General features: G+C 40.6%; 1 protein-coding gene across 50 annotated transcripts in view; it reads left to right on the forward strand.

The window, feature by feature from the left end:
* LUC7L2 (LUC7 like 2, pre-mRNA splicing factor) overlaps nt 1-22359 on the forward strand; it is a 64362-nt gene that overhangs the window by 18286 nt on the left and 23717 nt on the right. For all 50 annotated transcript variants that reach the window (XR_010159022.1, XR_010159023.1, XM_001151307.7 and 47 more), the window contains one exon: nt 21291-21389. Coding sequence is in view for 48 of the 50 variants with exons in the window: in XM_001151307.7 (XP_001151307.1) it covers nt 21291-21389 (99 nt within the window). In the remaining 2 variants the exon portion in view is untranslated. The remainder of the gene's footprint in view (nt 1-21290; nt 21390-22359) is intronic.

A 22359-nucleotide genomic window follows, 5' to 3' on the forward strand; every position in this document is an offset into this window, starting at 1 on the left:
CACCATGTCGGTCAGGCTGGTCTTGAACTCCTGACCTCTTGATTTGTCCACCTCAGCCTCCCAAAGTGCTGGAATTACAGGCGTGAGCTACCGCGCCTGGCTTCTTTTTTTTTTTTTTTTTTTTTTGGAGACAAGAGTCTTGCTCTGTCAGCCAGGCTGTGAACACTGCCCACTGCAGCCTCCACCTCCCGGGCTCAAGAGTTTCTCCCACCTCAACCTCCCGAGTAGGTGGAGCTACAGGCACACACCACCATGCTCGGCTAATTTTTGTATTTTTTGTAGAGACTAGGTCTCACCATGTTACCCAGGCTTGTCTCAAACTCCTGGCTTCAAGTGATCCTCCTGCCTCAGCCTCCCAAAGTACTGGGATTACAAGCGTGAACCACTGCACCTGGCCATAATAAACTCCTTTATCTACTTTCTAACATTTTCGTAATTATTTTATACCGTGTGCTATGCTGCATCTGAAATCTATGAAATCTATCATTGTCTGTAGTATACTGTGATTCTCCATGTTTAATATTGTATAAAATTTAACTTTATTTAATTTAAAAAATTTACTTTTAATTTTTATTTAATGGCTAAATTACTACTTGAGATAAATTTTGAGAACAACATTAACAAAACCACTTGAGGCCAGGAGTTTGAGACTAGCCTGGTCAACATAGTAAAACCCCATCTCTACAAAAAGAATTAAAAAAAAAATTAGCCTGGCATGGTGGTATTTCCTGAAGTCCTAACTGCCTGGGAGGCTAAGACAGGAGGAATGCTTGAGCTCAGGAATTCAAGACTTCAAGTGAGCTGTGATCACACCAGTGTACTCTACCCTGGGCAACAGAGTGAGACCCTGCCTCAAAAAAAAGAAAAAAGAAAAATCAACAGCTACAATTAAGTGTTTTTCATTCTTCATTTAACATCAGAAAAGAAATAGGCATCTTGAACATAAAGAGGTGTAAACTATCACACTCTGTCCCAAAAAGCATTTGTTCTTTAGGAATTGACTGCTAAGAAGCCATAGCTCTGTAATTATAAGCTATTTGTACATAGGGTGAACTGTTAAGTTTTTCAGGTCCTTAAGGACACCATTGTATGACACTTTTGGAGTCTCACAACGTCCTTTACGTGGTCCTCAAAACTGCTTAAATTCTGAAAGGTTCACAACTCAAGTAATCCTCCTACTTCAGCCTTCCAAAGCACTAGGACTACAGGCAGGAGCCACTGTGCCTGGCCTTAACTGTTGATTTTATGATGCTTTTTCTTTGTCGTGTACCTAAAGATTGTATGACTAAAGGTTGCCCTTTAGTTTGTATTTTTAGTAGAGATGTGGTTTCACCATGTTGGTCGGGCTGGTCTTGAACTCTTGACCTCTTGATCTGTTCACCTCAGCCTCCCAAAGTGCTGGAATTACAGGTGTGATTAGGTGTGCCTAAGATCTGTCACTTGCAGCAGAATATGATTTACCAGTATTTTAGGTTATTTAGAAAAAGAATACAGAAAAGCCAGGCATGGTTGTACATACTTATAGCCCCAGCTACTTTGGAGGCTGAGGTGGGAAGGTTGCCTGAACTCAGGATTTCAAAGGTAGCCGGGACAACATAGTAAGACTCTGTCACAAAGGAAAAAAGTATCCAGAAATGCATTTCCTGCCTTTTTTTTTTTCTCTTCATTATAAAGAGGTTGGAACTTTATATCAAGCACTTAGAGATGGAGAGTGTGATTTCTAAATATTCTCTTCATAATTGACAAGTTAGTTTGGAATTTTTTGCAATTGAGTTTCATGAAAATGCACTTACAACATTTTACCTTTCATTATTCTAGTATAACTAATGCTTTTTTTTTTTTTTTTTTTTGAGACAGATACTCGCTCTGTTGGCCCAGGCGGAGTGCAGTGGCATGATCTCGGCTCACTGCAACCTCCGCCTCCAGGTTCAAGTGATTCTGCCTCAGCCTCCCGAGTAGCTGGGATTACAGGCATGCACCACTACACCCAGCTAATTTTTGCATTTTTAGTAGAGACAGGGTTTCATCTTGTTGGCCAGGCTGGTTTTGAACTCCTGACCTCAGGTGATCTGCCTGCCTCGGCCTCCTAAAGTGCTGGGATGATAGGCCTGAGCCACTGTGCCTGGTCTGGCATAACTAATTCTTAAAATAATAAATTAATCAGGGCTGGGCGTGGTGGTTCACGCCTGTAATCCCAGCAGTTTGGGAGGCCGATCACTTGAGGTCAGGAGTTTGAGACCAGCCTGGCCAACCAACATGGTGAAACCCCATCTCTACTGAAAATACAAAAAATTAGCCGGGTGTGGTGGCCCGCACCTGTAATCCCAGCTACTCGGGAAGCTGAGGCAGGAGAAATACTTGAACCCTGGAGGTAAAGGTTGCAGTGAGCCGAGATCACACCACTGCACTCCAGTCTGGGTGACAGAGCAAGACTCTGTCTCAAAATAAATTAATAAATTAATCAGAGGAGGTAAAACAGAACAGAGGATCAAAATAATTATACATTTAATGATTTTTATAAGAAATATGAATATTTTCTTTATCTCAGAAAGTTACTATACTTCAAAAGCTTGCGGCTGGGCTCAGTGGCTCATGCCTATAATCCCAGCACTTTGGGAGGCCGAGGCGGGATGGGGGATCATCCGAGGTCAGGAGTTCGAGACCAGCCTGGCCAACATGTTGAAACCCTGTCTCTGCTAAAAATACAAAAAAAGTAGCCGGGCATGGTGGCGGGTGCCTGTGATTCCAGCTGCTCGGGAGGCTGAGGCAGGAGAATCGCTCAAACCCCGGAGGTAGAGGTTGCAGTGAGCTGAGATTGTGCCACTGCACTCCAGCCTGAGCAAAAGAGCGAGACACCGTTTAAAAAAATAATAATAAAATAAGAAGCTTGGATTATTTTTCTATTCTTCTAGAATATTTTCATATTGTAGTCTCTCTCTTTTCCTCATTTTGGCCCACTTTCTCTCTGCTAAATTCACTGTAGGCAGTATGCCCTTTCAGATTTAGGCAAAACAAAAAAACCTAAACCAAGCTGTCATTTTTTTCCTCAACACATTTCTTCTGGTACGTATCTTCCCTGAGGAAAGATAAAGAAATTGACATGCTTTAAAAAATATTTCCATCTAGTTCCTAGTGATCTGGAAAAAAGATACATGACTAATAATTTATAGTAGACTTTAAATATAAAGCAAAGATGTTAACAGAAACTTGAAATTAAGATCTTAGGACATGGCAAATGTATACTCTCATAGTATGTGTGTTCAAAATTCAGAAATCAGCACCACTAATTTTATGATAGCCCTCATCATAGCGTAACTTTACTGTTGATAGGCCCTCATATCTTCTAGTGTAAAGTCATCATTTTACAGTTCAGAAAAACTAAGGCTTAGAGAAATTGTGCTGTTAAATGTCTCAATAAAAAAAACCACAGTATTCTATACCATTTAGGAATCTTAAATCTAGAAATACTTAAAACAATTTTTTGTTAGTTTTTTAGGTAATTCAGTTATCCAGGACAGTGACTTTCACATGTTTCTGAAACATCCTTGGAGGCAGCTTATGCACTAAGGATTTAGGAGTAGGCTAGTTCGTTCTATTTCAACTCGAATTTTACATATTTTATTTTATTTTATTTTAATTTTATTTTTTATTTTATTTTATTTTATTTTATTTCATTGAGACAGGGTCACACTCTTGCCCAGGCTGGAGTGCAGTGGTGCCATCTCAGCTCACTGCAACCTCTGCCTCCTGGGATCAAGCAAGTCTCCCGCCTCAGCCTCCCGAGTAGCTGGGATTACAAATGTGCGCCACTAGGCTCGGCTAATTTTTTTTTTCTTTTTTTGAGACAGAGTCTTGCTCTGTTGCCCAGGCTGGAGTGCAATGGTTTGATCTCGGCTCACTGCAACCTCCCACTCCCGGGTTCAAGTGATTTTCCTACCCCAGCCTCCCAAGTAGCTGAGATTACAGACACACGCCACCATGCCTGCCTAATTTTGTATTTTTAGTAGAGACGGGGTTTTGCCTTGTTGGTCAGGCTGGTCTCGAACTGCTGACCTCAGGTGATCTGCCCGCCTCACCCTCTGAGAGTGCTGGGATTACAGGCATGAGCCACTGCGCCTGGCCTAATTTTTTTTTTTTTTTTGAGTCGGATTCTTGCTCTGACACCAGGCTGGAGTGCAGTGGCACGGTCTCGGCTCACTGCAACCTCAGCCTCCCAGGTTCAAGCGATTCCCTTGCCTCAGCCTCCCGAGCAGCTGGGACTACAGGTGCGCCACCAGGCCTGGCTAATTTTTTGTATTTTTTTATTTTAGTAGAGATGGAGTTTCACCATGTTGGCCAGGGTGGTCTCAATCTCCTGACCTCGTGACCCGCCTACCTTGGCCTCCCAAAGTGCTGGGATTACAGGTGTGAGCCACTGCCCCCAGCTAGTTTTTGTATTTTTAATAGAGATTGGGTTTTACCATGTTGCCCAGGCTGGTCTCAAACTCTTGACCTCAAGTGATCTGCCTGCCTAAGCCTCCCAAAAAGAAACAATCTTGAAAAATACTTACAGATAGGGTTAGGGACTTTGATATTGTCGTAGTCAATATTATTGGGGACTTTGATATTGTCACAGTCTTTATTTATTTATTTATTTATTTATTTATTTTTTGAGACAGTCTCTCCCTGTCACCCAGGCTGGAGTGCAGTGGTGCTATCTTAGCTCACTGCAACCTCTCCCTCCTGAGTTCGAGTGATTTTCCTGCTAGTCTCCCAAGTAGCTAGAACAACAGCCACGCGCAGCCACAGCCGGCTTATTTTTGTGTTTTTTTGTAGAGACGAAGTTTCACTTCCACCATGTTGTCCTGGCTGGTCTCACACTCCTGGGCTCTAGGGATCCACCAGCCTAGGCCTCTCAAAGTGCTGGGATTACAGGAATTTGGCACCATGCCCAACCTACAGTAATTAAAGTAAAAATTTATCTGCTTATTTGAAGTGATTAGATGGGATTATTGGTTGTCAGATATTCTGACTGAATTTTATGTTGCCCCAGTAGGTTCTGGGTTTTATCCCAGGTGCACCTTTTATGATTTGAAACTCCTTTTTCTTATTGCTTCCCTGACTCTCTTTTAAAGCCTGATCTAAAAATCAGTTATGTGGGTACATACAAACCCAAACTTTAAAAACTGCTGAAGTATCTTTTTTTTTTTGGAGGAGTCTCCCTTTGTTGCCCAGGCTGGAGTGCACTGGTGTCACCTCAGCTCACTGCAACCTCTGCTTCCTAGGCATAAGCAATTCTCCTGCCTCACCCTTCCAAGTAGGTGGGATTACAGGCGCATGCCACCATGCCTGGCTAATTTTTGTATTTTTATTTTTATTTTATTTATTTATTTTTTTGAGACGGAGTTTTGCTCTTGTTGCCCAGGATGGAGTGCAGTGGCACGATCTCGGCTCACCGCAACCTCTGCCTCCCAGATTCAAGCAATTCTCCCACCCCAGCCTCCCAAGTAGCTGGGATTACAGGCATGCGCCACCACACCTGGCTAATTTTTTTTGTATTTTTAGTAGAGACGGGGTTTCTCCAGTTGGTCAGGCTGGTCTTGAACTCCTGACCTCAGGTGATCGCCCATCTCGGCCTCCCAAAGTGCTGGGATTACAGGCGTGAGCCACCGCGCCCGGCATTTTTGTATTTTTAGTAGAGATGGGATGTCACCATGTTGGTTGGCCAGGCTGGTCTCAAACTCCTGACCTCAGATCCACCCACCTCGGCCTCCCAAAGTGCCGGGATTACAGGCATGATCCACCACACCTGGCCCTGAAGTATCTTTGATAGTACATATGTAAAAGCCATGAAAATATGGAAATCCAGAATAAGTGCTGAGAAGTAGACCTGCACAAAATTTTCTCAACCAGCCACTAGAATGTAAGTTCATAAAGGCGGGGACATTGTATTGTTTACTGCTATATCTGAAGCAATCTAGAACAGGGTCCATTTATTGTATCAAATGAATAATCAGTCCACCCAAAAGTAGAATGCTACATAAATTATTTCAAAAACTAACTTTGAATTTCAAAAATTAACACTCATTAATGGCAAAAGGGTTACCATTTAATAGATACGGAGCTGGAGAGTATCTTGGCTTTATTGGATTTATTTATTTATTTATTTTTTGAGATGGAGTTTTGCTCTTGTTGCCCAAGCTGGAGTGTAATGGCGCGATCTCGGCTCACTTCAACCTCTGCCTCCCGGGCTCAAGCAATTCTCCTGCCTCAGCCTCCCTAGTAGCTGGGATTAGAGGTGCTGCACGCCACCATGCCTGGCTAATTGCTTGTATTTTTGGTAGAAACGGGGTTTCACCATGTTAGCCAGGCTGGTCTTGAACTCCTCACCTCAGGTGATCCGCCCACCTCGGCCTTCCAAAGTGCTGGGATTACAGATGAAAGCCACTGCGCCCGGCCTTGATGTCTTTTTTTTTTTCTTTTTTCTTTTTTTTTGTGACGGAGTATTGCTCTTTCGCCTAGGCTGGAGTGCAGTGGTGTGATCTCGGCTCACTGCAACCTCCGCCTCTTGGGTTCAGGTGATTCTCCTGCCTCAGCCTCCCGAGTAGCTGGGACTACAGGTGCCCGCTACCATGCCTGGCTAATTATTATTATTATTATTTTTTGTATTTTTAGTAGAGACAGGATTTTACCATGTTGGCCAGGCTGGTTTCGAACTCCTGATCTCAAGTGACCCACCCACCTTGGCGCCTCCCAAAGTGCTGGGATTACAGGCGTGAGCCACCTTGCCTGGCCCTGGTCTGGATTTCTTATCAAAATATGACACCAGTGGTTACCTGTGCAAGTATGAAAAATCAGTCTGTAAATTGTTTAACTCTTTTCCCATAAATGGTTTATTTTGGGCTGCCTTGGTATTATTTAAGGGTTTAAGTATTATTTAACTAAGATTAAAATTTGAAGAGATCTGGATGTGGAGATCTGATGTTTTTGGTATTAACCCTGATTATTGGCTTGATATTTAGTCAAATGTATATATATTTCATATATACTCCAGGCTGGAGTGCAGTGGCGTGATCGTGGCTCACTGCAACCTCTGCCTCTCGGGTTCAACCGATTCTCCTGCCTCAGCCTCCCGAGTAGCTGGCATTACAGGCTTGCACAACCATGCCCAGCTAATTTCCAAATTTAGGTTTGAAGTATGTTCTTATTTTAAGCAGATTTGCTGTATTTTATTTCTCTCAGTCTATTACAAAAATATATATTCTCAACTATTTCTAGACTGCCTAAATAAAAAATGCATTTGGTGCCCAGGAAGTTAACAGTGCTTTAAAAGATTGCCAGTGAATAATTAAAATTTTACTATTAAACCTTAAAAACCAAGGCTTTAATCGTTTAAAGCATTTTTGGCAAATAGGAACAAGAATACTCAAAAATAGTAAACGGGGTACTCACGCCCTTTGGAAATAATCCTTTTCTGTCATTTTGAATAATAATTTTTTTTAAGAGTTGGGGGTCTCACTATGTTGTCCAGGCTGGAGTGCAGTGGCTATTTGTAGGAGCAATCATGGTGCAATACAGCCTTGAACTCCTGGGCTCAGTTGATCCGTCCAACTCAGCCTCCTAAGTAGCTGGGACTACTGCAGATGCACACCACCATATCTGGCTCTATTTTGAATAATCTTAGATCATTCATTTTATATACTATTTAAAATAACACAATTCAGGCTTATGGAGGTAGGTAATTTTTTTCCCCATGGTGACCCATAAACCATGTATAGTAATATCTTATTCTGGTTTAGTGTTTGTTTCTAGTTGAGGGTTGTCAGCACTTTTGTGTATTACTTGTATTAATAAGTACAGATATACGTTCATATGGGTATGGCGGACTGTAGTGTTGATGTTTATTTAATGAATTTTCATGCACCCATCAGCTAGCTTCAGGAAATATTTTACACACAGCCTACTGTATTTTATTTATAATCACGTATATTCCCCCTGCAGCTTTTTTTTGAAGGACATCTTCAAAAGTCTTGAATCTATCAGTTAGGATTACTTTTTTTTTTTTTTTTTTTTTTAAAGAAACAGGTTCTCACTCTGGCACCCAGGCTGGAGTGCAGTGGTATAATCGTAGCCAGTGCAGTCTTGAACTCCAGGGCTCAAGTGATCCTCCTGCCTCAGCCTCCCAAGTAGCAAGGACTGCAGGCTCATGCCACCATTCCCAGCTAATTTTAAAATTTCTGTAGAGAGAGACTCTCGCCATGCTGTCCAGGCTCTTCTCAAACTCCTGGCCTCGAGGGATCCTCACGCCTGGGCCTCTCAAACATGCTGGGATATGGAGGTGAACAACTGTACCCAGCTGTAAGATGACTCTTGAAATTAAAGAAAGTAGTAAAAACCAGTTATTCCCAAACAAAGTAGGAGGTCTGGAAGTCATTGAAGCAGATTGTTTTTCATAGTCTAGTACTGGTTAATATATTTCAGTGTCATATTGATTTCTTTGTACAATGAGTCTCAGTAAATGCTTATTACCTAAGGATCAGGAATTATTCTCTTAGTATTTCCTGGACCCTCCAGATGTTTTTTAGAGATAAGTAGTTTTATCAACTGTATTTTAACACTTCTAAGGAAACAAGTGTGTTCTCTGCAACTATTTGTTGAAAAAGGGAATATGGAGTTATAAATGCATCATTTGGAGGATGTAATTCATTGAACACAATAGTAAGAAATGAAAACTTGAAAACAATAATTTTTTTTTTTTGAGACCAGAGTCTTGATGTGTCTCCCAGGCTGGAGTGCAATGGCACAATCTTGGCTCACTGCAGCCTCCACCTCCCAAGTTCCAGTGATTCTCATGCCTCAGCCTTCCGAGTAGCTGGGATTACAGGCACCCACCACCACGCCTGGCTAATTTTTGTATTTTTAGTAGAGATGGGGTTTCACCATGTTGGCTAAGCTGGTCTTAACTCCTGGCCTCAAGTAATCCACCTGCCTTGACCTCTCAAAGTGCTGGGATTACAGGCCTGAGCCAGTGTGCCCAGCCTAAAAATATTCTTTATACAGGCGATTAACCACAAACATCAAGCACATTTACTAAGAATTACAAAATCTCTGTCACTGGAAATATTTTTCTCTGTCACTGGAAATTTTTTTTTTTTTTTGAGATGGAGTCTCACTCTGTCGTCCAGGCTGGAGTGCAGTGGTGTCATCTTGGCTTACTGCAAGCTCCGCCTCCCGGGTTCACACCATTCTCCTGGCTCAGCCTCCCTAGTAGCTGGGACTACAGGTGCCTGCCACCACACCTGGCTAATTTTTTTTTTTCGTACTTTTAGTAGAGACGGGGTTTCACCATGTTAGCCAGGATGGTCTCGATCTCCTGACCTCATGATCTGCCCACCTCGGCCTCCCAAAGTGCTGGGATTACAGGCATGAGCCACCACGCCCGGCCACTGGAAATATTTTTTAACATGTGATGAGTTCAACCTTTAGGCAAGACCTAAATGCTTTCTAGCTGATTCTTACTCATTAAGGGAACTTCTAAAAGCTCATTAGTGTTTTACTTTAACCTATATAGGATTAAAGGATTAGAGCTTTTTTTTGAGACAGAGTTTTGCTCTTGTTCCCCAGGCTGGAGTGCAATGGCTTGATTTTAGCTCACTGCAGCCTCCTCCTTCTGGGTTCAAGCGATTCTCCTGCCTCATCCTTTCAAGTAGCTGGATTACAGGCACGTGCCACCATGCCCGGCTAATTTTTTGTATTTGTAGTAGAGACAGGGTTTCACCATGTTGGCCAGGCTGGTTTTGAACTCCTGGCCTCAGGTGATCTACCTGCCTCAGCCTCCCAAAGTGCTGGGATTACAGGCGTGAGCAACCGTGCCCGGCCAGAGCATTTTGAGAATACATGGTCTCATAAACTTTTTTGGCTTGCAGCATCAAAAATAAAGATATGTGTTGATTTTACTCAGATAATATGACTTGTAAAGCTGGAGTGCAGTGGCGCGATCTCGGCTCACTGCAAGCTCCGCCTCCCAGGTTCACGCCATTCTCCTGCCTCAGCCTCCCGAGTAGCTGGGACTGCAGGCGCCTGCCACCACGCCTGGCTATTTTTTCGTATTTTCAGTAGAGACACGATTTTACCATGTTGGCCAGGCTGGTCTTGAACTCCTGCTCACCTTGGGCTTCCAAAGTGCTGGGATTACAGGTGTGAGCCACTGCGCCTGGCTGAAAATTTTTATTTTATTTATTTATTTTTTATACGAGAGCTCTTGTTTCCTGATGGAAACAAAAGAAACAAATGGAGAAAATTTTCGATGAAGTGACATTTGAGATCGAATGTGGAGAAGAAGGTAGTCATTTCTGAGTGGGAATCAACTTGCCGTTTTGTTCCTACGCAAAACTTGTGGTGGTTCTGTATTGTTTATACCTGTACTGAAAAATCTAAAATACTTAACCCAGGCTACTTCTCCCCTGAATGAATAAATCGTATAAGTTGTTTTTTCTTTTCCTTTTTTTTTTTTTTGGAGACAGAATCTTGCTGTGTCATGCAGGACTGAAGTGCAGTAGTGTCATTATAGCTCACTGAAGCCTGAAACTCCTGGCCTCAAGTGATCCTCCTGCTATGGCCTCACAAAGTGTTGGGATTGTAGGCGTGAGCCACCATGTCTGGCCTGGTTCTCTCGTTTGACCAAACTGATTTACTTATTGTCGTCTCACTCCTTTCTTTCCCTTGCATGCTTCTCATTTTTGTTTACACTCTTTTCCTCTGCCTGCAATATTCTTTCTCCTCTCTACAAATTTAAATCCTATCTGGCTTACTATATGTGATTGCCTTACCCTGTAATAATTTAGCCTCTGAACCCCGGTATAGCACCTGCTTTCTGTACTATTGAAAAAAAATTTATCTCATTTGTGTATATATTCTCATTCTCTCTCTCTTTCCAGTTAGATAGTACACCATAGTCTTTGTGTGATAAGACCTCTTGTTTTAACTTTTTCTAGTTTTCTTTGCATATCTAGGGTCAGAAATGGTTATAAAAATATTTCCTATGTTCTTAAAAAAATTACAAAAAGGTAGAAAAATATGATTTATCTTTACTTTGGGAAAAATAGATTTGGAGGTGGAACATATACAAGTGGGAAGAGGCAGTTAAGAAATTGGGAAGTGGTAAAAAAGCAGCAGCGTTACGTATGCACAATGTGCCCCATTTCTCTTCACCCTATACTCATGTCTAAGGTATACTTGTTAACATGGGGGTCAGACTCCGTGTTCTTGTATAATTCGTTAGAGCGTCTTCTGGAAAAATGCTTGAGCTGTAACTATGGGGAGGAATATGTAGAACTTTCATCCTGGAAAACTTGGATAAAGAAAGCCTGTAGTAAATGTAGTCATATATCTGTATCATACTAGATGCTGCTACTTAGATTTCCTGTTATTACATCAAAATCATCTTGTCCAGAACAAGACATTTTCCCTCATAGATCAGTTTTCCCATTTGATTTAGTCAGTTCTCTTGGTGGCATCATTGTTTTCTCATGTTTGAAATACTTGAAACCCTGAAGAGACTCCTGACTTTTTTCTTTCCACACTTAATTTCCATTTAGCTAATACCTGTAGGTTGAAAGTTATTGTGTTATTGAAAGAATATTGAGCTATATTAAAGACCTGTTGAGATTTTTACTCTGCTGCCATTAGCTTATGATCTTAGGCAAATATTGATCTGTCTGAGTCTTGATTTCCATATTTGTAGGAAGGTGTGATGGGATTCATTATTCCAGAGACACTTCACATTTTTTAAATGATTTTTTTTTTTTTTAAATTCTCCGGCACTCTGGTTTACCTCTGTCACCTCCTTTCTTTTTTCTCTTCTAATTTGACCCCAGTGGCTTTATTCCTAGGTTCTTGTAATATCTTTTCTTGCCCTTTGTCTCTTTCTTCTGGTCAATCCATCTAGTGTTAATGGTTCTGAAACATGGATTTTATTGTGTCATATTTCTGCCTGAGTAGTCAAGCATTCTTCTTTGCCTACAGAATAAATTCTGCATTTTTTTGACTCATTTTCAGACTCTTTCACAATCTAGTCAGAGGCTGTAAACTAGTGGCCTGTGGGCCAGTATAATCCTACATCCCCTTTTCCCCCCATCATTTTCCTTTATCTTCTAGTAGAAATCTTCTCGTTCCAGTTAAGTTGTTCCTCTTTATTTTCCCGATAGGAAATACTGTATTCTCCTCTTGAAGCATGTGCTCTGGCTCTTTCCCTCTATTATTTGTCTTCTGTGTAAATTATCTTCACTTTTCATAGAAACCTCCTCATACATACTGATATTTAATAAAGATAGCCCTCTCTTGTGAATTTGCTTGAAAATGGAAGCATTAGAAGTAGGTAAAGTTATGAGCCAAGGAAATAAGTTATTCATTGAACAAATATTGAGCTGTAATATAATATTATATCATATTATGTAACAAAATATTGAGTACCTATTATGTGGTGGACCGTGTTATCTGATTGGGGCTGTTACAATGATCAAGAAAGACTATGTTCCTCCTTCATTGAGCTTATATCCCATTGCAATCAATATGCAAAAATAGGTAGGTTGACAGCCTGCCTTCAGAGTGCTTTTATAAACATCTTACTTGATCTGAACAGCAATCCTGAAGTACTTGAGAAAACAGAAGTTCAGCTGGCGCAGGCAGGATCACTTGAGGCCAGGAGTTACCAGCCTGGACAACATAGCAAGATCCCATCTCAAAAAAAAATTAACTTGGTGTGGCATGCACATGTACTTCTAGCTAGTGAGGAGACTAAAGTGGGAAGATCACTTAAGCCTAGGAATTCAAGGCCGCAGTGAGCTATGATTGTGCCACTGCACTCCAGGTTGGAAGGTCAGAGAGTTTAAGTGAATTTCTCAGGATCAAATGGATAATACGAGGTAAAGAGAGGTGTTTTGATGTGGTCCAGTGCCCAGTCTCTCTCTCTCTTTTTTTTTTTGGAGACCAGGGTCTCAATCTGTCCCCCAGGCTGGAGTGCAGTGGCGCCATCTCCACTCACCACAACCTCTGCCTCCTGGGTTCAAGTGATTTTCCTGCCTCAGCCTCTTGAGTAGCTAATTTTTGTATTTTTAGTAGAGATGGGGTTTCGCCATATTGGCCAGGCTGGTCTCAAACTTCTGACCTCAAGTGATCCAGCTGCCTCGGCCTCCCAAAGTGCTGGGATTACAGACATGAGCCACTGCGTCTGGCCTAGTCTGTCTTATTACTTAGACAATGTAGTTTTTTTTTTTTTTTTGAGACAGAGTCTCGCTTTGTCGCCCAGGCTGGAGTGCAGTGGCACGATCTCAGCTCACTGCAAGCTCCACCTCCCAGGTTCACGCCATTCTCCTGCCTCAGCCTCCCAAGTAGCTGGGACTATAGGCGCCCACCACCACGCCCGGCTAATTTTTCTGTATTTTTAGTAGAGACGGGATTTCACCGTGTTAGCCAGGATGGTCTCGATCTCCTGACCTCGTGATTCGCCCGTCTCGGCCTCCCAAAGTGCTGGGATTACAGGCGTGAGCCACCATGCCGGGCCTAGACAATGTAGTTTTTAAGTACAGGAGAATAAAGCATAAAACATGAATATTTCCAATTACACATCACCCTCCTTCTCAGATCTAAACCTTGTCAACAATTTAGTGTACATCTTTCACTCTCCTTGTGTGAATGCTTGTGCACATAAGCTTGTGTGTTTTAACAGATGCCATTATATTGTTTGAATTTTTTTCACTTGTCTTGGAGAGGTTTCCATATCAGTTGTCTGCATTTTTAAAAATGCCTGAATAATATCGTGTAGTGTGGCTGTTCTCTTATATGCAGTGAGTATTAATATATTCATAGTCTTTGTTTCTGTTTTTGGTGTACACTGTGGCAGTCAAATCCTTGTATGTACATCTTTGTAGACATTTGCAGCTGTTGCTTTAGTTTAAGGCCTTGATTTCCATTGTGAATATAAATTCCATAATAGTAGAAATTATATTCTCATGCTGTTCCGTAATTTTGTTCAGGATCTGGTTCTTAGAACTGAACAAATGTTCAAACACGTAACAAAGCAGTTATATTTACAATTACTTGGTGCTATTACTATGCCAAATTCTATCGTTTATATATTCATTAACATACTACTACTATTAATTTACACTTAGCAGTACACTCAAAATGTATAAATCAACCTTTTGATTTGCTCTACTGTAATATGTCTATTCGTTGATTTTAATGTATAGTTTTCACATGCCTCTCAATTTTTTTTCTCTAAAATTAAATTGGCTTCTTTTTTTTTGGTGGGGGGGACAGGGTCTCAGTCTGTCACCCAGGCTAGAGGGCAGTGACATGATCTTGGCTCACTGCAACCTCTGCCTCCCAGGTTCAAGTGATTCTTCTGCCTCAGCCTCCTGAGTAGTTGGGATTCCAGGCATGTCACCATGCCCAGCTAATTTTTATATTTTTGGTAGAGACGGGGTTTCACCATGTTTGCCAGGCTGGTCTTGAACTCCTGGCCTCTAGTGATCTGCTTGCCTCAGGCTCCCATAATGCTGGGACTACAGGTGTGAGCCACCACGCCCGGCCTGGCTTCATTGATTTTTCCAATTGTAATAATAATACATGCTCATTGCTTATAATTCAACCAGTACTAGAAAGTTCAAACAACCCTCATAGTAATATAGATTTGTAAATTCCAAAATTCGTATTTTATTATGTCTTTCTTTGCCACCTTCTCTTTTCTCCACTTGGTATATCAAGAACATCATTTTTAAAGGCTAAATAGACACTGTATGGCTATTCCATAGCTGAATCAACCAAACCTCTGTTGAGAGGCTCTTAAAATGTTTCTTGTTGTATAAAAAACAACATTGTTAAACTTTATTCTCCATTTATCTTTTTATAATTATTTCACTCTTAATTCCTTAGAAATAGAATTCCTTAGTCAAATTATCAGGTTTATTCAGTAGTCATGGTTTGTGCAAAACCTGGTCTTCTGGGAGGGATAAGTAAGAAAAATGGACCATTTTTCTAATGAAGCTTAAGAGTTTATTTGGGGAAATAACATTCACTTTTGGAATTTCAAAAGAAAAGTTAAAAATTCTTGACGATTTAACTTTGTTACCTTTGTTAGTAAAACAATATAAAATGCTGTGGAGCTATAAGTTACCAGGATCAGGTATAGTTATTTGGTCAACATTTCATGCAGTAATGGATTCAGAATGGAGAAGACAAAATGCAGAACTGAACTTAATTACAAATAAGCATTTTTTTAAAAATCTACAATCTAAGCATTTAGATGTAAAAATATTAAAAACCAAGAATAAGCTTGTGGAAGGAATTTAATTATGAAGTAAACTACTTGTCTTTTTTTGAGATGGAGTTTCGCTCTTGTTGCCCAGGCTGGAGTGCAATGGTGTGATCTTGGCTCACCGCAACCTCTGCCCCCAAGGTTCAAGCTATTCTGTCTCAGCCTCCCGAGTAGTTGGGATTACAGGCATGCACCACCACGCCCGGCTAATTTTGTATTTTTTTAGTAGAGACGAGGTTTCTCCGTGTTGGTCAGGCCGTTCTCAAACTCCCAACCTCAGGTGATCTGCCCGCCTCGGCCTCCCAAAGTGCTGGAATTATAGGCGTGAGCAACTGCACCCAGCAACTACTTGTTAAATTAAAAAAAATTTTTTTAAGACCAGGTGTGGTGGCTCACGCCTGTAATCCCAGCACTTTGGGAGGCCGAGGCGGTTGAATTACCTGAGGTGAAGAGTTTTAGACCAGCCAGGCCAACATGATGAAACCCCAACTCTACTAAAATACAAAAATTAGCCAGGTGTGGTGGTGCACACCTGTAATCCCAGCTACTAGGGAGGCTGAGGCAGGAGAATTGCTTGAACCTGGGAGGCAGAGGTTGCAGTGAGCTGAGATTGCACCACTGCACTCCAGCCTGGGCAACAGAGCGAGACTCTGTCTCCAAAAAATTAGCCAGGTATGGTGATGTGTGCCTGTTGGTCCCAGCTACTCAGGTGTCAGGTGGCTTAAGCGGGAGGATTGCTTGACCCTGGGAGGTAGGGTTGCAGTGAGCTGAGATCATGCCATTGTACTCCAGACTGGGGGACAGAGTGAGGCCCTGTCTCTAAAAAAGTAAAAATAAATAAATAAATAATCATATATTTTGTGACAGAGTCTTACTGTGTTTCCCGGGCTGGAGTGCACGATCTCAGCTCACTGCAAACCTCTGCCTCCTGGGTTCAAGTGATTATTGTACCTCATCCTCCTGAGTAGCTGGGATTACAGGTGCCTGCCACCCTGTCCAGCTATTTTTTGTGTTTTTAGTAGAGACGGGGTTTCACCATGTTGCCCAGGCTGGTCTCAAACTTCTGACCTCAAGTATCTGCCTGCCTTGGCCTCCCAAGGTGCTGGGATTTCAGGAGTGAGCCACCACACCTGACCATGTTTTAAATTTTAAGTACTTCTCATGTGCATAGCACAGTGCCAGAGTAGATGCTTAGTAGTCATCATGGTATGGACAGAGGAACATAGATGACTAGTATTCTGAAAATCTGCCTTGGCTATACCTACTGTCCGACTATGTCCCTGAAGAGATAACCACTGAGGATATTCCACATACAAAAAAGCTTTCTTTATTATAATTAGGCCCTTGGTCCTAGGGCTTTGACACCAAAATCTACTATGATGAGTCAGGCTAGGCTATAAACTTGCAAGGACTTAGAGCCCAGAAAGTGACAAGCCCAACTAGCCTGCCTCTTGGAGGAAAAAAGAAGAATAGCTGAAAACACTTAAGAAGGTAAGGAGTCCAAGCAAAAGAGATAATCCAAGGAGAGGCTAAGAAGAACCTCCCCTCCAGAAGCTCAGATCAGTTTTGTCCTGGAATTCATCTTGACCACTCTGGCTTGTTAATAAGCCGTCCTGTGCCAAATGTTCTTCTTTGCCCTCTTTCCTAGTTTGATTTATTCAACATAGGCACATCGTAGATAAAACAGAAGAATCCTTCCCTATGGAGCTCACATTTTAGTGAGTTAATCTTACCCCTCTCATGCATCTTCCCCATGGCATGCCTTCCCCAAAAGGCTACTCTCACCAAAAAGTCCACCTCTACTATAGTGGTAAAATTGTATCTTTCTTGTGTTCATTTTGTTCTTAGTCTACATAGTTGCTTTTCTTCCTTTGGTTGGTTGTGTGATGTAACTTTAAAGAAGTGGAGGCAGGGAGCCTAGAATTATTGCAATAGAGACAGAGATGTTTAGGTTAAAAACAATGAGGCAAAATTTATGTGTTACTTTTAAGTTTTTGTTGAATACGGATTGGAAATGTAGTTGATCAGGGAACTGATGAAAGTAAGATAAAGGAGATACGGAAGAAAGGAAGTAGACAGCTGCTTTGAATCTCTGTGGTGAGCTTTTTTAGATGTTGTGGGGAATGACTTACTGAAAAATATTGAAAGGTAAGTTAGTACTGAAATAACCGGAACTAGCATGGTAAAGTGGAAGCAATATTAGACTAGGAATCAGTCTAACCAGATTTTCTGATAAGCACCCTGAGCAAGTCATTCTTTCTGTGCAAAGAATGGGACTAAAACTAGATCAGTGAGTGGTTCTCAACATTGCACATTAAAAGTACCTGGGGGGCTTTTACAATTCAGTCAGTCTTTGGGAGGTAGGAATTGGGACTGTTTTTTAAAAGCTTCCATCAATATTATGTAAAAGTTCCCCAGGTCTAGGTTGAGAACCACAGTGGATCAAAAAGTCTTTCCAACTGTGACATCTTGCATTTTATGAAATAAAATAGAATGTAGCATCATGTGAACAGCTATAGCTTGTGGAAATAAAATATTAAGGAAGTTGTTGGCATGATTGATGTTTAGAAATTGTTAATTTCAGAAACCTACTGCCTGGCATATCAAAGACAATGACAGCATCCTTCTGCCATTAGCTTCTTTCATTCCTGTTATATTTTCTGGAATTCTTTCTTAGGAATATTTAAGTTTTTCTGCATTTTCTTAATAATTGTTTAATGAGCACCTTTTAAATTTGAATTTCTACCATCATAGAAAGCTTTACTTTTTGTTTATTGTCACTGAAAAACTCCTTAGCTTGTTAAACCAGACTAATGAATCGGGGGGTAAGGATTGGAGCCTGGAAAAATCTCAGCATGCTCAGTAACAGTACAGTACTTTAATACCATTAAGCATGATGAGGACTTTTATAACAGTGATGAGTCCTCATTATTTCCCAAAGGATAACTTTGGGGGCAGAATTTATACGTTCCCATTCATTCCATTATATAATTAAGAACTGAAGGTAATATAGTTTTACAGAAAAACATTTTCTGTTTGTTTTTACTTTTGAGACAGGGTCTAGCTCTGTCACCCAGGCTGGAATGCAGTGGCATGATCACAGCTTACTGCAGCTTTGACCTCCAGAGCTCAAGTGATCCCCCTGCCTCTGTCTCCTGAGGAGCTGGGACCACAAGCATGGGCCACCATGCCTGGATAATTTTTTTCTTTTTTACTTTTTGTAGAGACGGGGTTTTCTTATGTTACCCAGGCCGGTCTGGAACTCCTGGGCTTAAGTGATCCTCCCACCTTGGCCCCCCGAAGTGCTGGGATTATAGGCATTAGCAACTGTGGCCAGAAACATTGTGTGTTTTTTACTTTTTTTAATAGTCACAACATCTAAGAGTCCAAAGGAAGAAAAAAGCTACCTGATGGTTGAATTATTTCCTTAATATCCTAATAAAATGGTTGTCAAAACAGTGTTTGAACATCTCATTTATCTGGGAACTCCTTAACTCTGAGGATGTTTGTTCTACCTTCAGAAAGCTTTGATTATTGAAAATATTTTCTTGGCCAGGTGCAGTTGCTCATACCTGTAATCCAGCATTGGGAGGCTGAAGTGGGAGGATCACTCAAGCTCAGGAGTTTGAGACCAGCCTGGGCAAGATAGCACCCTTTGTCTCTACTTAAAAAAAAAAAAAAAATTAGCCTGATATGGTGGCGGGGGACGGTGGTCCCAGCTACTTGTCGGGGAGGGGTGCTTAGGTGGGAGGATCGCTTGAGCTGGGAGGTGGAGGCTGCAGTGAGCCATGATTATGCCACTACACTCCAGCCTAGGTGACAAAGTGAGACCTTGTCTCAAAAAAAGAAGAAAAAGTATTCAGAGAGTTGAAGTCTGACTCATTGGAGTCCCTTCGGGCCATAATAAAACAAATCTATTTCTGCTGCTTTATGAAAAACTCCTCAGTTGGTTGAAGTTGGTTCACATCTTTTGTCTTCTCTATTTATTTCTGTTCCCTGGCTTTTTTGTGCAGCTGGTTTTGAGATACTTTGTCTAATTTTCTCATATTCGTTTTGAAATGTGTTAGTACATAGAATGTGTGTTTTGGAGAGCAGTGGTTTGCTTTTAAAACCAGCCTTCAGTAGAGAGTTCCTACTTTGTTTATACTGTGTCCTCTTTGAGTTAGTTTTAGACAATATAGATTTTTCTCAGTTGTGCCATGCTGTAACTGTTACTCTTGACTACTTACATTTTTAAAATGTCTGATTCTCTGCTCATACCTACTTATTTGTAAATTTATTGTCTTGGATATGTAACTATAGGACTTCATATTTATTTCTTTTAAATTTTATCTGGTCTATTAATACTTTTGAATCTTGATCTCGTGCATTAGCTATCCTTTTTAGTTGGGATATTTTATAAAATTAATTATCATACGTTTGTTTTATACATATTTAGGTTGTTGACAAGTTAAATAGGCATACTCATTTTTAGATACTGTATACAAAGCTAAGGCTCAGACCTGTGTGCCATACTCTATTCCTGTTCCCTGTTACCATAAACTTCCCTGTGATTAATAGTGGCATATAAATAAATAAATGTTTTAAAGATCTGCCTTCTAAATCTTCTGTACAATCTGGAACATTACTTTTTGCCTTTTCTTAAGATTCATTTGCTTCTCCCTCTTTAGATCCAGTTTAATTATATCCTCTTCAGAAAGGTCTTCTCTGACCAACTCATCCCAAGTAGCCCCCCATAATAATGGGGAACATTGCTATTTTATTACATCATCTGACTTTGTTCATAGACATGATTCTTGTTATTTGTTTCCCCTCAAATAGAATGTAAGCTCCATGAAGTCAGACTGTCTGTGTCACTTAAGTCTATATCCCTAGCACCTAAAATAGTGCTTACCACAAGTGGGAACTTAATAGTCAAAGGAAGGAGAATGACTTGTACTCCCTTTTTACCAACCCTCCAGAGATTTTGAGGTATTCCAAGGGTGGTCACACCTCCAGTTAGAAAATCTCCGCCTTGCTTTCATCACCGATTAATCATACCTGTAATGATCCTTGCATCTTGCCAATTTTTTCTCATATTTTCCCCCAAAAAAGTTTCATGAAAGATCTTAACAGTTGCCTAGATACATATAAAAATGGATAGATTTTTAGATATTTTGTCTCAGATATGAGGGAAGCCTCTGGTTTGGTAAATAACACCTAATTGGAATTTCCAAGTAGAAGGACCCTAGATTCAGTAAGAGTATTTATTTCCCTGATACATGCTTATTATAAGTGGGATTAAATGCTTGTTCTCTGTGCACTTATGTTGGGTCTTACTAGTAAATCACCTCTTTACTAGTTTATATGGAGTCTTGTCCCCAGACAAGACTATATCAAAGTCAACAGTCTGTTTTGTTGTGGGTTTTAAAAAATTTTTTATTTTTTAAAATTGAGACAGGTGTTAGTGTGTTGCCCAGGCTAGGCTGGTCTCAAATTCCTGGGCTCAAGCGATCCTCCTGCCTTGGCCTTCCAAAGTGCTGGGATTACAGGCATGAGCCACCATGCCTGGCCACCAGTCTGGTTTTTGAGGACTCCATCTTTATTTGAAAAATAGGATGGTCTTCAAAGCACATTGACATCTCAACAATTTGATTTATATATTCTTTTAGTTTGGTTTAAAATTAACTTGATCTTTTTTGTGTTGTGGAGCTAAATGAACTATGTTGTGATATAGAAGCTAGCTTTTTTCAGATTCTGAAAAGCTTTTCCATATCCATTTATTCTTAAATACAAGTGATCCCTGTTCCCATCTGTTGGTAGACAGAATTGGTGCCATTTTTTTCTTCTGACACCACGTTTTATATTTGTCTATGAAATTTTGTAATTTGGAAGCCCCTACATAAAAAAGCATCTGTATGACTTAATATGTATTCTGAAAAGAACTGTGGTTGTTGAAGCATTTTTTAAAAAACTTTTTTTTTTGTTTTAATATTATGTCTTTTTTCCCTTCCAGAGAATGGATCTTGGAGAATGTCTGAAAGTCCATGACCTGGCTTTAAGAGCGGATTATGAAATTGCATCCAAAGAACAAGATTTTTTCTTTGAACTTGATGTATGTGATTTTGATTTAATGGTTTGTTGTTATCTTTTGCTGTAAAACATTGTGAATGTGGATTAAGATCTCTTAATAGGAGAAACTCTTAGCAGTTTATCCTCTGGTTATATGAAGGGTAAGACTCAAGTAAGATCAGGTACTTTCTTGACAACTCTTTTAAAAATATGAGGTGAGACTGTATTTTAAGAAAATGTGTAAAAGTCGTATGATTCATATATTCTTTTGAAAATTAAGCACATTCTTCCCAACAAAATAGTAATGATTAAGGAAATATCAAGCAAATGTAAGCAACTAATTTATAGTGTATATAAGGACCTATCTTTAGTAATATACTGAGTTTTTACATTCATATTTATTTTTGAATCTACTTATATATATATACATGTATATATAGTTGGCCCCCCATATCTGTCGTTGAATCTGTAGAAGGAACCAACTGGGACTGTAAATATTTAGCAGAAGAAATGGATTGTTGCATCCGTACTGAACGTGTACAGACATTTTGTTCTTGTTATTATTCCCCAAACATTACAGTATAACTGTTTACATAGCATTTACATTGTATTAGGTATTATAAGTAATCTGGAGACATTTTAAAGTATATGGGAGGATGTGTACTGGGAGATTATATGCAAGTATTACACCATTTTATATTAAACGTGCATTCATGGATTTTGGTATCCGCTGGGTCTCCTGGAACCAATCTCCCACAGATACTGAGGGACATGAATATGGGTGTTTGGGGGATTTTTTTTTTTTTTTTTTTTTTTTTTTTTGAGACGGAGTCTCGCTCTGTAGCCCAGGCGGGAGTGCAGTGGCCCAATCTCGGCTCACTGCAACCTCTGCCTCCCGGGTTCATGCCATTCTGCTGTCTCAGCCTCCCGAGTAGCCGGGACTACAGGCGCCTGCCACCACACCCAGCTAATTTTTTGTGTTTTTAGTAGAGACAGGGTTTCACCGTGTTAGC

The sequence above is a fragment of the Pan troglodytes genome, chromosome 6 (assembly GCF_028858775.2).
Source record: "Pan troglodytes isolate AG18354 chromosome 6, NHGRI_mPanTro3-v2.0_pri, whole genome shotgun sequence".
In the NCBI taxonomy this organism is placed as follows: Eukaryota; Metazoa; Chordata; class Mammalia; order Primates; family Hominidae; genus Pan; species Pan troglodytes.